General features: G+C 43.3%; 2 protein-coding genes across 3 annotated transcripts in view; both read left to right on the top strand.

The window, feature by feature from the left end:
* The first annotated feature begins 183 nt into the window (after window positions 1–183).
* Window positions 184–12,864, top strand: LOC109482108. Of its 2 annotated transcripts, none has more exons than XM_019784794.1 (11): window positions 184–388; window positions 1,301–1,453; window positions 1,635–1,780; window positions 2,002–2,101; window positions 2,313–2,458; window positions 2,750–2,851; window positions 3,327–3,474; window positions 3,877–6,797; window positions 6,998–7,238; window positions 7,683–7,861; window positions 9,700–12,864. In XM_019784794.1, the coding sequence occupies exons 1-11, from the start codon at window positions 334–336 to the stop codon at window positions 12,247–12,249; spliced, it is 6,741 nt and encodes a 2,246-aa protein (XP_019640353.1). In that variant the 5' UTR covers window positions 184–333; the 3' UTR covers window positions 12,250–12,864. The 2 variants fall into 2 exon arrangements, with proteins under 2 accessions (XP_019640353.1, XP_019640352.1); XM_019784793.1 differs by having other exon boundaries at window positions 2,310–2,458.
* A 558-nt stretch (window positions 12,865–13,422) lies between these two features.
* The window catches only part of LOC109482126 (cytokinesis protein sepA-like), a 14,626-nt gene continuing 5,885 nt past the window's right edge, over window positions 13,423–22,163 (top strand). Inside the window, exons 1-13 of the mRNA XM_019784818.1 lie at window positions 13,423–13,706; window positions 15,621–15,884; window positions 16,215–16,265; window positions 16,623–16,805; window positions 16,967–17,059; window positions 17,443–17,523; window positions 18,414–18,468; window positions 18,849–18,954; window positions 19,760–19,820; window positions 20,076–20,173; window positions 20,451–20,673; window positions 21,134–21,193; window positions 21,470–22,163. The exon at window positions 21,470–22,163 is cut by the window's right edge and continues 206 nt beyond it. Of these exons, the coding sequence (XP_019640377.1) occupies window positions 13,536–13,706; window positions 15,621–15,884; window positions 16,215–16,265; window positions 16,623–16,805; window positions 16,967–17,059; window positions 17,443–17,523; window positions 18,414–18,468; window positions 18,849–18,954; window positions 19,760–19,820; window positions 20,076–20,173; window positions 20,451–20,673; window positions 21,134–21,193; window positions 21,470–22,163 (2,140 nt within the window). The 5' untranslated portion in view covers window positions 13,423–13,535. The remainder of the gene's footprint in view (window positions 13,707–15,620; window positions 15,885–16,214; window positions 16,266–16,622; window positions 16,806–16,966; window positions 17,060–17,442; window positions 17,524–18,413; window positions 18,469–18,848; window positions 18,955–19,759; window positions 19,821–20,075; window positions 20,174–20,450; window positions 20,674–21,133; window positions 21,194–21,469) is intronic.

Genomic DNA, 22,163 nt, shown 5'->3' with positions numbered 1-22,163 from the left:
TTACATCATAAGCTGAATACAATCCGCCTCTGAATTTGACCAATGCCTTTTGAGACTGACTTTTTACCAAGTTTATCACGTTTTCCGCGTTACATAACGTCTAAATGTCACATGAGGCCAGTAACTTGACACTAGACCTCCCCTACGAAATGTGTGGTATGGTCTGTTTGTCTTTTACACCTCTGGAATGCTGGGATATCTGTCATGGCCGCCATTGTATGGAAGGAAACGCAGTTTTCTCCCTCGTGATTTTGGCCAGATTTTTGCGGTGCTAGCGACTCTAACGTCGCCAAAATTCTCCCGACGTAGGCCACGAGAACTTAACAGATCAAGATGTCTGCCTATGATTACGGAGATGTGTGTGATATGGATATATCGGACAGTGAAGGTAAGGATGTGGCTGTCTCGGCATGCTCACGGAACAACGCTAGACAGATCGCCCTTTGACGTCGCCGCCTCGATATTTACATCTCGCGGAAAACTTTCCTGTCAACAAAAATGCCACTTTTAGAGGGACAATCAGACATTCATGGTAATAGGTACTTGATACAACATTTGACGTCAACTGAGCCGACAGCGAAAGGGCTGTGTATGTTATGTTTAAAACTCTGCAAATTTATTTTCGGTGATTTTTCAGTGGCTGCGAAGAGCCGAAGACAGTGTCAAATAATTTTGGCCAGGCAGTATCCATTTGCCAGACAGTTACCATTTGCGTAAATAAAGATACCAGTACATAAAAGAGAGCCCGATATAAGCCTGAAACTCTTATTATTGCTATATTACTATTTAGATGTATGGTGTTCAGAAAAATACGAAGCGAAGGCCTGACACTATAAACCCGTGCGGCTCAGGGCCGGGAATCGATCCTAACCACGGCTGTCATGACCTGAATGTTCTAACAGTGACCTGGTCGATAGCTGACCGCTTCTTTTTGTTCAAATAGAAGGGGAAGGACGTGTTGTGGTAGAGAAATGGTTGATAAGGACATAGAAGAAGGGTTCACCAGAAAGTGCACATGATTGTCAAAGTCTAACTCACAATCATGACCATGAAGTCTCCAGTAGTCTCCTTTGCAGGCCGAATAAAGTGAAATGGAAATCGGCCTAAAAAGGGGCAACCCTTACTATGTAACTGGGCAGGGGAGTTTATCGGCCATATTACTAGGACAAATTTGACCAATTTCGACTATTTTGAAGCCAGCTGCTGCCTGCAAAGGAATCTGGTGGAGATTATCTGTCTGTGACCAGTTTTCCTTTACCATGATAAACAACAACAGTGATGTGTATTTCCTGTACCCTAGACTCTCCAGGACCCATGATGCCGTCAGACCCAGGGGGGTCCCCCCCTCCACTCCCGACTGGACCTCCCCCCAGGCAGTCACAGCCACCCCCTCCACCAGTTCAGGAAATCACAGCAAGACAAGGGGGGAACACTGGCGCTGGTACAGGCCCAGGTAACCATGATAGCATTCTGTTCTTTTTGCAGTCATGTGTTCTGTCATTCCATGTGTGTGTGACATTTCAGTGTATGTTGTATTTTGTATTTCATTCATTATTGATAAAAATGACTAGTCAGTTGAGTCCACATTCAATAAATATCTCCCAGGAGCCAATCACATTCCCTGTACCATACAGGTAACTTCTCCAAGCCTGCCGGTTGGTCAGACCTGCCCAAAGAGCTGATGAAGTTAGGCTGGCGGAAACTGTGGAGCAAACAGAAACAGCGCCCATACTTCTTCAACAAGAAAACCAAGAAGGCTACATGGAAGATGCCAGAAATAGTGAGTTCTGACATACTACTCTGAAGCATCAATAGATGTGTACATGTACATACTAAATCAGAAACCATTGAAATAAACATAGAAATCAACAAGTGGATCAACTGGGTAACGAAAAAGGTATACATGTAATTAAACCAATCAACCTCTTTTCATTCGCTAACTTATATGCAGATGGTATTTCCATCCCAGGAATTGACTCTTATTTTGTCCCCCAACTGCAGCCTCAGAAGGACTCCAGTGCAATCTCCAGTCTGATTGACGCCTATGGGTCATCAGATGAGGAGGAGGAGGAAGGCAGGCAGAGTAAGAGGAAAGGAAAAGGTACAGAAGCTTTTTTCAAAACTACATATACGTACTGTGAACATGAAGTGAATTACAGTAACTCGACCACCAAAATAGTCTTAAGATAAATATGCAATGAATGTTGCAAGTCACCAGACAAAGAATTTGAATTTAGAATTACTAGGATCTAAAAAGGACAAATGATAGGTTATACATATTTGGTAACACATGTTTCGTGTCTTCTCAGCAGTTGCCGCCCCACCTGAGATGCTGAGACTCGTGGTGCTTCAGTCAACGGCCGTCAGGTCCGGGACTCTATTCACTACCGGGAGGGGCAACGCCAACATTGGACGGCTCAACCAACCAATCACCATCCAGGAGGTCGCTGTGAGCAAGGTACGTCACATTTCACCCAGTTGGCTGTGATTTGAAAATGGGTCGAGTACTGTACACTTTCATTGAGAAAATTGCTCGATTGCATTCCATGATTGCTTTGTTACATCTCCTGATTTCATGTATTCAGGTCTATTGTGATTCTAATTAGTTAAAGGACCAGCTTGGGAGAGGGTCCATGGAAGGTTATTGATCCCTTCCGGCTTAATTGAAAAACTTTGAAAAAAAATGAAATTAGTGGACAACAGATTGCACAAACCTGTAATGATCTGCTCTGTTGTGTTGTTTTAAAAGGTCCACTCAGAGATCCAGTACAACGAGAAGACTCACCAGTTCATGGTGCGAGACGTGGGCAGTATGAACGGCACCTTCCTGAATGGCACCAGGCTAGCACAGGTCAGTAAGAGCAGCAAGTCTGTTAGTCAAGTCTGTAATGAGTAGGAACTTCTCTTTACTGTAGGCTTCTCTAAGTATTTGAATTTATTTTTGCGTGGTAACAGAATAAGTCATAAGGAGACAGTCAAATTGGAATGTAAACCCTTTACTAAGTATTGATTTTAGCTGTTTATAATATCTATTCAAAGATTTTATTGTTGTTGTCTGTTATTGTACATGTTGAAGATTTTGCTCTGTAGAATAGGTCAATAATGACTTAATAGAAACAAGTCATAGGAGATTCCTACTAGTAGTACATGTAACAGTCGTTACAAATTTAGATTAGATCTGTTGTCAGCACATATCATTCAGGATTGGAGTATGTCAAAATGTTTGTACAGTTTTGACTGTATTGTGTATTTGTGAATCTTCCTGTGCTATAACATGAGTGAAAATGTGATTAATATCTGTCCTGTGTTCTTGTAATTTCCCCCAGCCTAAGAAGGTCAGTGGCCCATTCCCCATCAGCCATGGTGATGAGCTGAAGGTGGGGAACACGGTGATGCAGGCACACGTCCACCCCGGCAATGACAGCTGCTTTGACTGCAGACAGCTCACAGATGTCCTGCTGGGCAGTAGGAAAGGTCAGTTTTCCTTGTCTCCAAGCAGATGTTTGGAGGGAAGATCATACTGTTTTCCTGTTTCCCTTATGTTTTTAATTGCAGACCTATAGTTCATTTTTAAACTTCTAAACGTTTTAACTGAATATAAAGGGTAAGATGTGGTTGTAGAGTTTTTTTTAAAGTGTCTTTTGTCATCTTTAAAGCAGGAAGACTAGCTTAAATTTGCAATCTACTCATGATTAAAATAACTTATTGAGAAGAGTAGGGGTGACCCGGTGTGCTTGGCTATATACATGAGTTAGAAGCAAAGTTCTTTAGAGAGGCTTCTGAGATTCAATGTACCTGGTATTGTCATTATCTTTTGGCTTTATCTTTTAACCTGTCATCACAAGTTGCTGACCCACGCATGTCTTTTATCTACAGAGGAAATGGTCAGGGAGAGACCAAGAATGGACTACAGTGGGCAGGAGTATGGGGCAGCGCCCCCTACATGGGAAGCTGCGTCAGTGCAGGGATATCGCGGTAACGCAGGTGAAGAGGACCCAGCTGAGAGTCTGAAGCGCCAGGTGCAGCAGGCACTTGATGCACTAAAAGCACCTCCAGAAGTGCCACCTAGCGCTCCTACATTTGAACCGCAGCAGGCCTCTGCACCTGACATGAGCAGTGTGTTAGGCCTGCTCAAATCAACAGGAACACCAAGCAGCCAAGGCTCGTCATTACAACAGTCTATTCAGCATGTACTTGATGCTGCCAATTTTGTCCCACCAGGAGTGCCAACTAGTGAAGATGTGTTACAACTGCAGCAGGAGGCAAAGCCTCAGGCACACCATGTTCCACCATCATTGCCACCTGATGCCGAAAGTGACCCGCTGAAGCAAGCTGTACTGCAAGCACTCAATGCAGGGAGTAAGAATGCCCCAGCAGAGCCCCCTGCTGATCCAAACCCATCACTGCAGCAGGGATCACAATTACAGACTTTACCTGCAGGGATGTCAAGTGATCTACCAAAGCCACTTCTTGAGGACATATCCTTGCAGGACTCGATTCGTAAAGCACTGGAGGCCATCAAGTCTGTGCCCGGGCTTCTTCCACAGGTGCTGCCAGCCGGGATTGGCCAAGAGAAAGACTCTGTAACACAGGTCGAACAGTATTCACAATTACAACCTGAGCAGTCTGCACAGACTTTGGAACATGAGAAGAGAGATGTGCAGCCAGGAGTGCAGCACATGTTCCCAAAAGAGAACACTGCTCCAGAAGTGACTCATTCCAAACCATCTCCAACTCAGCAACCCTTGCTCAAAAAGGAAGCAAAGCCAGCCAAGGTAGTTCAGTCACCCCCTGCTCCTAGCAACAAAGACATGCCCCTACAACAACCATTGTTGCACGAAGTGGAAACCACATCGAAATCAGGTCTTCCCCCAGTCAGTAAAGATATGCTAATAGAACAGCAATCATCCATATTGGAGGCTGTCTCCAAAACTGTACCAGAAGTGTCCCAACCCTCAGCTCCGCCTACCAAGCCGCCTCATTCAATACTCAAGAAACCTGTACCACAGCCGGCTGACCAAGATATATTTCCAAGCCAAGCTAAGAAGGAAAACAAATCTAAATTTCAGTCTCCTGCTACCAAGCCTGTGCCAAAAGAGCCCCCATCTCACAAAGAGGAGAAGATTTTACAGCCGCCAGTTCCTTCTAGTCCTAGCACTGCTTCTTCATCTGTAGAAAGTACCCCAGTTACCAGGGTTGACAGTGCACCGAAGGTTCAAACGATACTTCGGAAGCCTACTATTGCTCCTAAAGTCAAGCCAGCAACATCCAACATAGACGGCCCCCCGGAGGTGAAGCCAGCACCCACTACCGCTGCCCTGCCCCCTCCACTGCCTAAAGTGAATGCAGCACCGGAGGTAAATCTCCCGCCTCTTCCCCCAACGGACCAGGATGACCGCGTAAAACCTGCCCCACCAGCGGCCCAGCCAGCGGCCCAGCCTACGCCTGATGCAGACTTTCCACCGCTGCCCCCTTGTGACCAAGACTTGCGTGTGCACCCTCCACCCTTGCCTCCACCCAGCAGTGCTGCTCCACCCCCACCGCCAACCACCTCGGCACCTCCCCAACAAACCCCTTACCCCAGCTGGACAAGCGACACGCCCGCCACGTCCACGGCACAGCCCCCTGCCCCTCCCCCTGCACCACCACCGTTTGATATCACCAAACCACCACCACCCCCTCCACCGCCCCCTAGTGATGACGAAACCCAACCTCCTCCCCCTCCAGCCGATACAGCCCCGCAGCCACCACCTCCACCAGTATCCACTGCAGCCACATCAGCCATGTATCAGCCCTATTACGACCCTGGTACAGGTATGTACTCCCAAGCCTACATGCAGCAGTACCCACCCCCATCCATGGGAGGGTATGACTGGGCAGCTGCTGCACAGTGGTACAGCCAGGCCATGGCATACTCCCAGGGATACATGCCAAATATGGACACCACCAGCTGGGCTGGGACTGGTTGGCAGGACAACAGCTCCAGTGCTAATTGGCAGACGGACGTATCACAAGAAAACAAGGATGGCATGCCAGCTGATAACCAGATGGGGGGACCACCTGACAACCAGATGCCTAACAACCAGATGGGTGGACAACAAGGCAACAACCAGATGGGTGGACAACAAGGCAACAACCAGATGGGTGGACCACCTGGCAACCAAATGGGTGGACCACCTGGCAACCAAATGGGTGGACCACCCGGCAACCAGATGGGTGGACCACCCGGTAACCAGATGGGTGGACTACAAGGCAACAATCAGATGGGTGGACCACCTGGCAACCAGATGGGTGGACCACCCGGCAACCAGATGGGTGGACCACCCGGTAACCAGATGGGTGGACTACAAGGCAACAATCAGATGGGTGGACCACGTGGCAACCAGATGGGTGGACCACCAGGCAACCAAATGGGTGGACCGCCAGGCAATCAGATGGGTGGACTACAAGGCAACAACCAGATGGGTGGACCACCTGGCAACCAGATGGGTGGACCACCCGGCAACCAGATGGGTGGACCTAACAATCAAATGGGCATGCCTGGTAACAACCAGATGGGAATGCACCAAGGTGGTCAGAATGTAGGACCTGGTAACAACTGGCAGAACAGAGGAAGACCCACTGACTGGGCTGGACCAGGTGGTTTCCAGGATAGCGGAGAAGGAGGCTGGACAGACAACGATGGTCCTTGGCAGAGGAACCAGGGCGGGAGGAGGCCAGGCCAAGAGAAGGGCCCGAAAAGGGGCATCTTAAAAAGGAAAAATCAGCATGATGACTCTACAATCTCAGCCAATGAGGTAATGTCCATTTCTTTAAAGGATGTCCTTTTTACTGGAGGCTGAAAAGTTGCACTTGTTTTTCGGGATGCCAAACTATTGCATGTGATGAGTTAAGATTTGGTATGCTAAATACAAAAGAAAGAGAGAAATGTAGACTTGCCTTAAAATTAGTATGACTATGAGCTGTATTGCTGATACCATGTGCTTGAACCTTGCAGACCCCTCTTGGCCCTCCACCTGCCAAGTTAGCTGGAAGGTTTGGCGGAGCAGACCCAGGTGGAAGACCAGCACCCTTCCCACCCGGACCACCTGATACTGCACCTGAAGGACAGGAAACATTTGGTTCTGTCCAGGCTGGACCGTCAGATGACAACATGGACCAGATGTGGAACGACTTCGATAACGAGGTGACCGTCTTAGAGCAACAACTCATCGCCCAGGGAATCAAGAAGAAACCTGGTAAGAATTCTCTCTGGTACATGTCAGGGCTCAAAATACCAACAGGTAGGTTAGTGTAAAATTGGAGATGTACAAGTATTGCTGACATCTACCTGCACATAACTTACTCTGGTTAATAAACGGCATTACCACCAATAAAGTGTAAAAGAAATAATGGCAATGGTTTCTGGACAGTTTTTAATATTAATGATCAATGTTTCTTCAATTATGAGTGGTGTAGGTGAAACTTGTCTCGTGCAGGTAATTTTCAATGTTTTTTCAAAGTGTTTGGAGCCCTGCAAGTAGAACACACTCTTGTGTAATAAATCCTATTGCAATATGGAATTAAGTGATGGTAACTTCAGATGAAAAGAGGAAAGTAATTTTGACAGTTATGTACTTCTGGTTCACTATTATTTTAAAATGTTTTGCAGCACTAGCTAAATCATTCCATTCTGTCTGTAGGAGATAAACAGGATCAGCCCAACCTACCCGACACGCGAGAGTTGGTTATCCAGTCCCTGGTACAGATGGGCATGCCTACTCCCACAGAGGAGGCCATCCAAAATGTGTTACAGAACAGTGCACTGGTCAAACAGATTCAACAGATCTACATCGCATCCACAGCAGCAGCAGCTGGCAAGGTAGGGAAATAGTACAGCCTACTCTCACCTCTCGAATAAAAGTACCCCCTGGAATAGAAGTACCCCCCGGACAAATCTTCAAAATCTAATAAAAGTACCCCCTGGAATAAAAGTACCCCCCGGAAAATTTAAAAATTGACATGTAAGCAACGTCTATGCTCCAAAAATGTGTTCTCATGGTGTATATATATATATATGTGTACGTCTGTATGACCTTGTCACTTGCAATTATTGACAGGTCCTGAATAAACATACCCCCTTGAATATGATTCCCCCAACAAATCTTCAAAACTTTATAAATATCAGGGATCTCCCCAGAAATTCAGAACAGGGTGGAGGAGGGTGGTCTGGAAACCCCCCCTCCATGGGGGGAAGCTATTGCATTTTGTCTTTTCCAAACACAAATGGAGGTCATTTCCTGCAACTTCAGTTCTACATTTTCTGTACAATTGCAGATGTATAAGGCAGGAGAAAGGTTCAAGATTAAAAAAAAAAAGTTCTATTAGCACCCTAATTTTGAAAAAATTGGGCATAGGTTCTCCGGATGACCCCTAACCGGGGGCCAACGGTGCTTCCACAAGTTCAACAAGTGAAAAATACATGATACAAACTGTACATGTATTTACTACCTGGAACTTGGAGCAAGTTATTCCAAAGATGTACTTACTGACAGTAATAAAAGTATATTAAAAACTGAACCAAATCCTATTTCCCAAACAAAGTCACATATTGACACAGCTGAACAAATAAAAATGTGATCATGTCTATAAACTCCACTCAAAAACAATTTTTGAGAGACACTCGGGTACTAAGCGTGATAATCTCTAATATCTCATCTGATTCTCCCAATGTAAAGGATCTTTACAATCACAGCATCCAACCGCACATACATAGAAACAACAATATTACACAAGAAACCAATAAATTCGGAAAATTTCTCAGTAATGTTTGAAAATTATTCTTATTAAAATATAAGTGAATTTTTATTTCAGTTGTAGCCGAAAAATATTTTTCATGCGTTTAAAGTATTGTTTTAGCACTGTAATATGTACTTAGTACATGTTTTATACATTTGGATGCTATCTTGACCTTTGACCACTGTTATTCTAAAAGCAGGTCGGCCATTTTGTCTTTCTCGCCGTGGCTTTTCGAGCCATTTTTTCGAGCAAATTTTAACCATTTTAAACATTTTACGGCCTCAAAAACTCATACAACGAGGAAAACAAGTTGTAGTTGTTATTTTCATGCGTAACATTTCTTCTGGGGATGGTTTATTTTTCCGCCGAGCTGCCGAAAACTAGCGTCAAACCGCAACCATGCGGTTTCTTCGCGGCGGCCGGCGGGAGTTTTTGTATCGGAGCTTTAACGATGTAAACAAAGATAGTCGGAGTTGTTTATCTGAAAATTTTGTTGTGAAACGCCAGCGGGGTGTCAGATTTTCTACTAATGACAACGTTTTCTTTGTGGCGTCATGGCGAGATCGACAATTCATCGACAATTCACAGGAATTTGTGCCGACAATGGAATGAATTTTCCCGGAACTTTTCCGATTTTGAAAAAAGAAATAAACGTACCGTCTAAAATAAGAATGTACCGGGTGGATTTTGAGGCGAAAAAAAATAAACGTCCCGGTACGTCTATTAAAGAGTTCAGAGTAGTTATACCCCGTAGGCTTGACATTTAGTAACTTGCAGTACACCTGTGAACACTAGATGTAGCACACATCCAAAGCAAAACCTCCCATTATTATCTCTGACTAGTGTTTGTTGGGATTTGGCAGATTTTGTTCAGTATTCAGAATGAGTTTTCTTACTAATCATGACATTTTACTTCATCAGGATGCCGCAAAACCTACACAAGAGCCTCCGGTGCCCGTGGAGGCCAGCATAGAGGAGCGCGAGGCCGCCATCGAGCTGCTGATGAAGCTGAAGCAGCCAATCACAGACGAGAGCATCGAGAAGATCCTGCAAGACGCGGAGGTGATGCAGTACATCAGGCTGCAGGTGGAGAAGAAGCGGGCCCTGGAGGAGGCCAAACAGGCTGTGGCGGCCAAGAAGGGAGCCTCCCTGGTGGATGTGGACTACAGAAGGAGACCTGCCCACGAGGAGGACTACAGGAGGACTCCTCCTATACCTGACAGGCCTGGTGACTACAGGAGAATGGCCCCTGGCATGAGGCCTGAGGACCCAGGCTACGGCTATGAGAGAATGAGACCACATGAAGGGCCCCCTTGGGGTCGGGGTCGCCCACCTCCCCCCAGGGGGAGGGAGGGCGATATGGGGCTCAGGGATGAATTCGACAGAGAAGAGAAAGCTGAAAAGGCAGAGGCCCCAGGTTCAAGAAGGGGATCGTTCTTTAAACCTGTAGAGGCAGCAAAGAGGGACACTGTTGCCGCTCTGTACAACATCGACAAAGAGAAGGTGAAGGGGTTCAGTACAAAACTGTTAGAAGCACTGAAAGGAGCTCGTGAGAAGTTGGGAGAAGGAAAGGAAGAGAAAGATGACCATTTTTCCAAGCAGCTGACGGTTGCATTCACCGACCTGAAACTACAGGAGGAGATGCAGAGTCTTTTCCACAGCTGCCACCAATCCCAGGACTCCAAGGAACAATCCCAGGATGCCAATGGAGACTCTCTACAGTCTACCCAAGTGTCAAGCACATCAGAGCAAAGTGCAGACTCACAGGGAAATCTTGGGATAACTCAGCAAGCCATCGTGGCTTTCACCCAGGCTCTGACACCTCACCTGAATCTTCCAGCACTCCTGACAGGGCAGGTCGCTCAAGATGAGTCAACCTGCAAATCAGACACCAAAGAAGGAGAGGGAAATAAAGAAAAGACAGACTCAGGAGATTCTCAAGAGGAAGATGACAAAAAAGAGACATCTGAGGGTGAAAGTTTGGGCCAGACTGAAGAATCGGATAAAGCAAAAGAAGATCCTAGTAATGAAAACAAGGAAACTCAAGATAGTACTGGAGACTCAGAAACACAGACCCAGTCAGACACTGCCATTAGTGAAGCTGCAGTTCAAAGCTTTACCTCAAAACTTATCGAGCAGCTGTGTGTCCTGAACAAAGAGCTAGACAGTAAAGCCAGTGAAGACCTTGTCAAGCCGGGTCCGTCAGGGGAAGGCCACAGGGGGGGTCACGAAGGCAGGTTTCCACCAGAACGAGATCCTTACTACCAGGACCGCTGGTACGCCCCAGGACACGAGCGGTTTGGCAGAAGGGATCCCGAATGGGACGCATACTACAGGGACAATTACTACAGAGAGCAATACTACCGGGAGAGAGAACTGTACTACAGGGAGAGGGGTGCCCGGTATTCGGAACTGGATCAACCATATGGAAGAGGGAGACTCCCTGGGGATGAACCTAAGTATGCACGTGAGTGGGAGGAGTATGAAAGACGGCGTGCTCTTGTCAGGAGAGGGAACCCGTTGTTGGACAGGAGGTATGAAGATCACTCAAGGTCAATGTCTCCTGCAGCAGGGAGGGCAGCCGGCTCTCCTGCATTAGGTCAGAGGTCACTGTCAAAGTCACCAGTGAGAGAACTGCAGAGGAGGTTGGGAGGGGAGGAGACTCGTGGGTCCCTGACGTTTGAAGTGTTCGAGTACATCACTGAATTTGACAAAGTAGGAAAAGAAGGTGACAGAAGAAGGATGGACGGTGATAAAGACAGGAGATCAGAAGAGCGAAGGTCAAGAGAGAGAAGTGACAGCAGGAATCGAGACAGAGGGAGAAGTCCAAGTAGTGATAAGTCAAAATCGCCAAAGGAGGATGACAAACCCAAAGAGCACAGCTTTGCCTTCAAGAGGCAGCAGCTGAAAAGACGCGCCATGCAGTTCCTACAGGAATATGTCCGGGAGAAGGGACACAGCATCAGCGTGGTCGTCCTCAACACCGTCACCCAGAACGAGGAATTCTTGCTGGAATTCTGTGATTTCCAGGACGGAATCATGAAGAAGTCGCAGTTCTACCAGCGTGTGCAGGACTATGTGGAACTTGCCGACATCAAGATGTCGCTAAGCAAGAAAGGCAAGAAGTTTTCCAGCCTTGCCAGGGATGCTGACGTCGAGGACATTCCAGAGAAAACGTTTGGTCAGCCGCCAATGCAGATTCCGGGGGAGAAGAAGCCTGACAATGCTGATTCTGATTCCGAGTCGGAAAGTGAGATTGACTCCTTACGGCGACAAAAGCAACAGCTATTCCAAAAGAGGAGCAACATGATCAAGGAACTGAGCCGGCTTCGAGACCGTTTGGACCGGTCACTGGACGGGGAGGAAAAGGCTGAACTGGGGACTCAGATTCTAGAAAAGGAGACAGACTTACAAAATGTAAAGGCAGAGATTGCAAAAATAGCGGAAGCAATGCAGGAAAAGGAAAGATAGGAACTAAGATATTCCGTCTTACTTTACATGTACCTGCATGCAGAATGTAAGTTTTGTAGCTACAATAATGAAATGATGACTTGCGTCCCCCATGGAATACATGTACATGTAAAAACCTGTTTATCTTGACAGGTAAACTTTTCATGTAGCTGATATTGAATAAATAGTTTTGATACTAGTATTACAAGAGGAATGTCCACATTTTGCCTCATGTCATATTTCAGTATTTCCTTTTCAATGGTATTATACTTTCTCCAAAAGAGGACTGCTGGTTTGAGGTGTAAGAAAGATGGGATACTGACATCACCAAGACTGTTTGAAATGTTGACATTTACTGTTTGTACAAAATATCAAATTGTAAGATCAATTTCAAAAATCAACACCTCTCTTGTCATAGCCGAAAGAAAAAGGTAAAAATTGTAGACAAGAATGTGCCAATGTATTTTGGTCCCAGCTTGTAGAAATGCAGCAGGAGTTAATGAAATAAGCGATGTGGATCAAAACAGCACCCTTTCTGTTCTGTCAGAGTTTTGCTGTTTGTTGGGGTTTAGATTGAGATTAAAATGTCAGACAGCAAACAGCCTGTGCCTTTTCATAACTGTCCTTATATTCAGTTGCAGATATACTTTTCTGAAATATGTATAATTGCAACTTTTCAACTTTTGTAGAGCTACAGTCTTGTACCAGTCTACATAGTTACAATAAAACAATTGGTTCTATCATTTCATCTTTTAGTTGCTTGAGGAATTCAACCTCAATATAGGGCGAAAAGATAATGTGAACTTGTGATGACGTAGAAGGTACATAGCAAAATAAACTTTCAGAACAATGAAAAAAGAATCACTAAAGCTAGTACATTTTGTACGAAAGATAATATTACCAGTTGCCCAGTCAAGTTGAAAAGTTTACATGGATTCAGCTGGCCGTAAAATCAGATTCCGGAAAATATGAACCATGAAATGTGATTTGTAATGGGATCCTTTATCTTTCTTAGCATACGTAATTGGAAGATTGAAAAGAAATATGACTTGGAAATTGCGTTGTACGTTGTGAAAGGTTTAATATGAATTTAGCAGAAGGAACATGATCATCAATTGATCATCAAGAGGTTACTAGTAGTTTACTCAAACAAAAATTTACTCCAACTTAAACCCCCACACAAATAGTGGTATCACCCGCGGGAGATGAATGAATACTAATGAGCAACATGGCGGAAGTAGCCTGTAAAAAACAGTTTCAGGAAGTTTTTGTGACCGAATTTGCGGAACTTTAAACAACCAAACAAGATGTCACAGGGATTGCCGGGTCAGCTCAGCAACGAAGAGCAACTCTGGCTGCTGACGGAGGTGAAAGAAAACCGCATGACGCAGGATGAGGCCGTGCAGTACGCCATGGAGAGGGGCGCTCAGGCAAGACTAGAGGCTCAACAGGTACAACAACAAGGAGGGACGCCACAGGTAGGCAGAACGGCTTTTGGACATGCTGGGGACAGTTTTACGTTGACTGTCAAGCCTGACAACTACAACAACGACTAGGAAGAAAACCAGATTTTTCAGGCTCGAAACGGAAGGTTGTTTCCAAATATATGAAAAGGCCCATGAAAATTCATACAACTGTCAGATCAGATTTTTAAATTGAACGTTTTAAATTTTTTGGTGTCCTCCCATGCACCCCATTTTGCAGGTCTGCTTAAAACAAATTGTTTTAAGTGTGCTGGTGTTTAAGATTTTATGTACAAAGCGTACAAAATAGCCATTCAGCTTTCATCCGCGACCTTTTTTTAACAACATAGTAATAAATTCTTCAACTTGTTTGTTCCACTTGCCACCATGGTGTGTGGGTGTACATTCCAGCCATATAAGGGAAAGTTAAGTAAACCTAATTCAACAGTGCCGTTACTGTGTAAAGGTACCACATGTACTCTAAAACAACCCTTAAGGCCTGAGACAACAAAATTTCTGTGAGGGATTTGGCTCAAAGTGCAGAAACATAATAATTGTGAGGCAATATAAAACGTTATTGCATCAACGTTAACTTGTTTTGTAACTTTTGAGGTCAACAGTTTAGTAACCCTTAACATCTGTATGCTATAGCATAAAACGTTGTTGTCATCAACTTTGAGCTATATACATGTAATATAGTTTTTTTTTAAGTGCAGTAAATTATAAGTTGCAGTAAATTATATAGCTGACGTCAATCGAATCCGTTGGATTAGTTTGTGTTACATTATTGTAAAAGCAACTTTTGGTGTACATGTATCATAGATATGTACATACCCAGATGAAACAAGTTTTTAGAGGGGGAAAGTCCAAGGCTGACATGTTTGTAACTCTTTGGTTTATTTGTTTTGCTCTCCCGAGATTGTAGTTTAAGATATGTAATGTTTGATGATGGATTTTTTACCTCCATGGTATTTTTTACCTCAGGTCTAGGCTAAGATCTAAGCCTGCCCTAGCTATTTGACATACCTTATAAGTAACCTTAACCCTTAAGACACTGAAGTAACTAACAGTTTGGCCACTAGTTATACTACCAGGAGGAAGCTTAAGTTAAGACCATAAACATTATCCATATACAGCTGAGCAAAGCTAAGTACTAAATGGTTCCAGCTGAGGGAAAGTCAACAACGTTGGAATGCAGCTGGTCCTGTGCCAAGTGTTCCCCTTGTGTAAAGGGCACAGCAGGAAGTCGTTTCCACCCACCAAGTTCATGTTTTAATGAGTATTCATGTCAGGCTTATCATGTTTACGACCTGCTGCTATGGGGACAAAATGTTTTCGTCAAAACTCACAAAGATGGCATACTTTTTTCATTACTTTTCTGATATACCGTATATTACAAACGTATAAGAGAGTGTAACCCTGACCCCAAAAACAACTATTACAAATGAAGTAGACTGTCATATTAGCTGTCATAAGAATTGACCTGTGATGTTACTTGTGCATGTACCAACTGGCGTTATATCAATTCCCAGCTTGGAAAAGAGATCAACAACATGTGCAGTGACAGAAGAAGTTTGTTGCACAGTGGCCATGTCTATATTTATTCAAGGTTTATAATACTAAAAACAGAAGTTTGCTGTATATTGTGTAGAATCATGATGGTAAAGCCCCCCCCCCCATTTTTCTTTTTAATTATTTGCACACTGTAAAATAAAATAAATACTAGTAAACAAATGAACAAAACTTCTAGTATACATGTGTATTAGAGATAATCAATAGAATTCGCAGGTGAGGAGAGGAGCAAATACTTAAAGTCTAGTTCCTCAAATTTTTCTACTTGTATTTAAAAAAATAACAGCACTTTACCAAGCCACTGAGAGACACACTGTTCTTCCTTTCACCCTTTTTTCTACCTCCATGCTTTCACAGGAAATGTCCAAGACAAAGAAGAAAGGATTCTTCAAGAAGCCCAGCTTCACTGGGTTTGGAAAGATACATGCACCTCATGTACCCTCAGCAAACATGGCCAAGATGTTTAGAAAGGACAGCAAAGGTTCAGAAGATGTAACGCTAAAGGACAAGGGTCAGAAGTCGGAGGTCAGCAAAAACACAGGTCTGGTGGAAGATCTGATGCGGAAGGAAGGGATGTCTGAGGAAGAGATGCAGAGAGAATCGATGGCCTTCAGCAGTGTGGTCGGTGGAAAACTTACTTTTTTCCTGAGTTGTTACATCAACCTCCTACATGTACCATAACTTGCACTTTCAATGGCATTTTGAAAATATTCTAACAGCCTAAATCATCTGAATTCTCATAGTATTTAAATTGTGCTGCAGTTAAATGAAACATGCCAGAGGTGTTTGTCTTCCTGTCACAAAAGACATACAAATCTCATGTGAAATTGAACCATGCTACAAGTGTTCCAGCAAAGTTAAACCATTGTGTACAAAGGCTAACATTGTGATCTAATATGTTTTTGTTATTTATATATATATATATATAATATATTATATTATTACCCTTAGGAGGTGAAAGAGGGAGATGCAGCAAGGTCCCTCATTGGGAATCTGGTGAAGGTAAGGCCACCAAGCCAAACATTATTACTTGTTCACCATAGTCAACTAATCATGAAAATGGTATCCAGGTGACACCTAACAGAAATGTTAGAACCAGGTGTTTGTCACTGAAGTGATGTATACAAGACTGCTCCATCGTAACAGTCCCATAATTGGCAACTTCAGGCACTGCACAATTGTATTTGTATATTATGTGAATATGTTGCTGTCAATGGTGTTCTACAAAATTGAATGTATTTCTTTTGTAAGATATGGTAGCCTATCATTGGCCAATATGGCCAATTTAAGGAGAGCTTCCATGTTAAAGAAAAAATGTGTTATTAATTGTGCAACCTTCCCATTTTTCTCTCCCACTAGAGAGGCCGGATGACCATCGAGGACGCCATGCAGTATGCACAGGACCACGGCCTGGCTGAGGCTGAGAGGGCTGAGAAGGAGAACATTGCCGAGGCCAGCAGTGCCTTCCAGCAGCGGAAGGTCTACAATTTCACCGTGTACAAGTTTTTCAAACATCGCACCAGTCAGAGGAGGATCCTACAGGTGGGTAGATAGGCAGGGATTTCATCCCATGAAGGTCAACACATAATGAAGTACTCTAGTAGACTGTACTTTAATTCTCTTATTATATGTTATATACAATGAAATTACTTTGGTGATAAAAACATTTTGTTCTTTATTTTCTGTGCCTCTATTTTGTCCAGATTGACTTTGCTATGAAAGTGCTGCGGAACATCCAGAGGGGAAACGTAAACAACACGTTCCAGTTTGAACAGGTGGCAGGGTCTGAGAGTGCGGTAAGGAAGTTAAGGAACTTTGCAAATATATTTGCAAAGTTTTGCAATTTCAACATGAAGATTTTATACCAATTCTTTAGAAAATTCCAACCACGAAAAATAGTCATTTTCTGACCAAAGAAACAACATGCTCAATGATGCAGTTACTAGTAGTTTTTAATCCAAGGATAAGCCTGTCACTTGCACTTATGTTAAAAAAATTCTGACAAAAAATAAGCTGGTACTTTGAAATTATTCTATCATATACATGTAGTAAGATTATAACACACATGTTAACTGAAAAAGACCTCTCTTTTTGAGTAGCAATTTGCCTTGTTATGAAAGTTTTTGAAACAATGATAGAAATGTAATAAAAGGAATGTTTGTTCCCCTTTAATATTCAGGAAGGGTTGAGGTTCTTCATTTACTTCGAGGACTATCATGAGTACGAGTTGAATGCAGACAACTTAGAAGAGAAAAACAAGGTAAGTCCACTCAACTTTGTTTTCTTGTAAAGCAAGGTTGTCCTTTCCGTGTCTTTGTTTGTTAAATGTTTGGAAGTTTGGAAGTAGTGTGTCACCCAGGCCACATTATTCAACCAGAAAGAGATGGCTCAAGATAACTTTATTGTTATCTTTACGGACTAGATCAGTGCAGAGACATTGTGTATAATGTCCTTGATCAGTGGAAAACGTACTAGTATTTGGAGAAAGAAAGTCCACATCCTCGGTAAGACCTTTTGTCACCTTCTTGGCATCATTTTAAGATTCAGGCAAGACCTTAAAAGGATGAAGACTTATTATTTTTTAGAAAAAGCAGAATCATTGCTAATTTTAATGCCAGACAATTTGTTAGGAACACATGAGAAACAAGAAAACAATGGACCAAAGACAAAACACTTATTTCTGCCCCCTGCAACTAGGGGCACCAAAGGTGTCAGTGGACAGAGCCCTTCTTCAAACAATTAGGCAATTAGGCTCATTTGCATAAAAATGGAGCCATTTCCCTCGATGCTAATCAGTTCCACTTGGTCTTGTGTCGTCCAATCTGGCATGTCTTTGTTCGTAGCTGAAACGGCAGCTTGCCTGTGTAATGCATGCAGTCAGTGAAGGAATGCAGCTAGCATGGTAGACATGTCTGCTGCAATTCTTTATAAGACTTTAGCTTAGTTAAGACCAGGAGATACTTTCCAAGGCTCCTTAGTTAGGAAATTGTAGCCAAAAAGATGCAGACTCTACCATTTAGTTCTTTGAAGAATATTGTGGAACCAAGAGGAGTTGGAGAGCTACCTTCGTGTGGAGATGCTGACAGAACGTGTACCTGTGATGAGAGCCATTTTGTGCTAGGAACCGTCTCTCTTGTCATCCTTCTGCAGATCTTACGCCTGCTGAACATCATCGTAGAACAGAACAAATGTGAGAAGGAGGGAGGTAAGAACACAATCTGGCCAGAATGTGTGTTTGCTTGCTTGCTTTTTTGCTAAGCCTGTGTTTGTGTACTATCAAATTGGGCTGAAAAGTTATTTGCTTGTCTATGATTCAAGCTTTTTCACTAGCAATTCACATTTGCTAGTGGACATGAATCTAAGCTCAAAGAATTCTGCAATAATCTGCCATTTGCAATTAGGTGCAAATATATATGATTCCCTCCATAGGATCTGCATGACATTGTGTGCATTGTATGTTGTATGGTGTTGTTTGGACTTGATTGCATGATGAATAAATCATTGTTAGAAAATGTAATTATATGACTACAAGAGGGGGGGGGGTACAAAATGGATGGTAAGAACTGTCCATCTGTGCTGTTACAGAGACATTCCAGCCAGTGAAGACATTGCCACGAGCGCAGGCCATCATAAAGGAGGGAGAGTTGGAGAAAAGGGCGGGAACAGCACTACTGAGGAACCAGTGGAATAGGTCAGGAAGATAACATACAATATCTGCATAATTTGGTCTACCTGCAGATTCAGGGTCACCATGTTTGATGCTCTACATTTCAATCTTTTGTAGATTTGCTGCTGTAACATTTTTTTAAAAGAGCAGGCTTCTCTGTATCATTTTTGTGTTGTATATGGGGCATGGTCTGCATCTCCTTTATTATGCTTATAACTTATTTGTTATAAAGATTCTGAATTTTGGATGACTTGGATGCCCAAATTGAATGTTAACAGTGGTACATGGTAGAATATTAGATTTATTTTACTAGATTCAAGCATTGTGTATCAGTTTTGTATTGGCATTTTCTTATGGGCAGTTCAGATAAAAGTCTTATGGGCAGTTCAGATAAAAGTTAAAACATACATTGTTTCTCACATGCACATTACTCACATTACTTGACAATGTTTTTACAAGTTTAAAGGATTTTTTTGAGGATGGAAAATTTCAAAACTTAATTCTTTGAAACGTTATCTCACCTGCAATTCCTGCACACACCTGGCCAAGTAAGGAAATTAATCCCCTGTAAATAAGTTTATCTATTCCACAAACAGGTGAATGTATTTGTGTCCAGGATTATCATTTTAACTAGACAGGTGGGCATAGGAATCACTTGGTTACCTGGGAGTGATGTTTACAAGTTAGATCTTAAGTGACTGGACCGTATCATAAACATTGGTGTAGTATTTCTTCATCAGATTGGTATGATGGAGTCACTACTATGTGTTTTTGTTGATTCCTTGAGTAGAATGTTTGCCAATGCTTGTTGACTTTCCTTTCTGTACAGGAGATGGGTACGGATTCGACAGGGGGAACTGTCATACTACAAACTAGGCGAGGAGTCTCAGGTATGGAAAATATACATGTACCTCCCAACATAGAATTATAGAAAAAGCTGCAAAGTACTACAAAAAAAAAAACAAGCTGAAAATTTCTTCTTGTAGAGTGCAAATTTTACACTTGAAGATCCTTTCTAATTTCTAGGTATAGGTTTTTCTTTTGTAATTTATGGCCTGAAATCTTTTGTCTCTCAGTCTTTGTGACATGATATATGATTTCTCTACTTCATGTATTTTTATAATGTTTTTCTTGATGTTTGACAGACTGCCCTGAACATCATCCACCTGAATGATGAGAGTGTGTCCATCACTCCTGATGGGGATAACGGCTTCTGTATCAGCACCAACAAGGAACATTTCTCGTAAGTAGCAGAGGAAAAGTCTTCTGTTTTGACCTACCTTTGATAACTACCGGTATACATACTGGGTAGCCAGAAGTACTTTTATTTAGTTTATTTTGAGAGGAGGATTTTGCTAGTGGTACTATTTTTTGGCTATGATTATATTATATTTAAGTGTCAAGTTAGTTATTTGTGTTTTTGTTTTAAATCATGAATCATTTGAAGTCTTAAAAACCTGTCATTTTCATTATATTTTGTTACATTTCTTCATTGCTACCCTTCTCATCTTGATTCTTAGGTTCAGAGTTCCGAACCCAAACCAGAAGGCAGGTGCCGACATCCAGGCCATTCGTGATGAGTGGTTCAAGGTTCTCTCGCGAGCATCACAGGACTACCGTCGGTCTGCGGCTCACGTGTACGACCACATCCTCACAGACGACTTCTTCAACCAGGCCACCACCACCACCACCGTGCACCACCTGACCGAAGAGGTCGGAGGACTGGTCAAGAAGCTACAAGTGGTGAGATAAAATGGACGAATATTCCAATTGAAAAGTTGAGGGTGATGAGGCCTAGGAAAAATCCTTGTGTTTCATCATGTTTCCCGCTTTTCATGTTAGCTACAATATTGCCTTGTACCTAATTGTTCTTGACCTCATCTCCTCACTTTTTAGCTACAATACTTCTAGCTACTCTTGAGTCAGACTAGCCTTCAAATTCTGTTTTTGTAGCCATATCTTTATTATTACACTCAGATTTCACTACCCGTAAGGTTTGCCCTGTGACAGAATTACCAATGATTGATAAATGCTCACTTTTGCTCAAACCATTCCACAACCTTCTTCCCTACTCTTATATTGGCATGCTTTTGGAAGTCAGTAAATGGTAAGTAACAGTCCTGAATACTTGCTTTCTCATTTGTTCTACAGTTGAAGTTTAAGTCACTATGATGGTAATGTTTATCTTGTTGTTTGTTTGTAGGAACTGGAGCAGCTACAGTCTGTACTCACCATACTGGATGCCCAGGAGGCAACTGCACAGGTACGGTACTGGTAACTTGTACTTGTTTGTTGTAAGATGTTCACAAGATATAGTGATTTCTGCTATCCACCTAACAGTAAGACAGGATATTGGACTTACATATTGGACTTACCATTTTGACTTTTCGTCACTCCTTCTGCTACCTTTTTCGGAGCTACTAGTATAGTGACTGTAGGTACTTCTTGCTTGTATGTTGAAGCAAAGCTTTATGTAAAGCATCATAAAGAGAAGATCATGTTAGATTTTATTTTTTATTCTATCCACTCAAATTTACAGATGACGAAACTGAAAGAGATTGCCAGCAGTCTGGACCATCAGCTAAGGGACAGTGGACTTCCCGGGTCGCTGACAGACGTCAGTCAGAGAAGTTCCGCCCAGAGAGACAGCTCCGACTCCAATGGCAGTCACCAGAGGCAGGGTTCCACAGATTCATCAGAAGACGAGTACATGGACATGAGAAGCCCAGGTGTCCGTAGTAAACGTGAGAGCGGGCCGTTCGCCATTATCAGTGGAGAAGACACGTACATACAACGAGAAGGTGGCGAAACCAAAGACATCCCAGAAAAACGGGACACAAATGGAGAGAAGGACATTTCTGATATGTATTCTAAGGTTAACAAGGAACACTCCACAGTGGTACCTCCTCCGCTGCCCTTGAAGAGAAAGAAAAGTTTGGATGTCCTGAAAGATGAGGATAAGAAGGATGAGGATACAGCTGCGGAGAAGAGGAGTGGAGACACGAAGGCAGAAGAACAGGATGTAACTGACTCTTCAGATGTGAAGGAGAAAACAGAAGTCCCAACCAACGGTGAGCTGACACTGGAGTCAGCATCCCTCCCCCTCCCCCCACACCTGGTCCCTTCTGGTCTCCACACCCCACCCTCAGGACCCCCCACCCCTCCTCCTTCCCCGTTCCTGGCCAGGCAGAAGTGCGAGTCCCCCCGCCCATCGGGGGAGGAGGCCCCCCTAC

Source organism: Branchiostoma belcheri, unplaced genomic scaffold (genome assembly GCF_001625305.1).
Source record: "Branchiostoma belcheri isolate BF01 breed outbred unplaced genomic scaffold, Haploidv18h27 scaffold59, whole genome shotgun sequence".
Taxonomy (NCBI): Eukaryota; Metazoa; Chordata; class Leptocardii; order Amphioxiformes; family Branchiostomatidae; genus Branchiostoma; species Branchiostoma belcheri.
The sequence above is the reverse complement of the archived record's forward strand: the minus strand, read 5'-3'. Positions and strand labels throughout refer to the sequence as shown.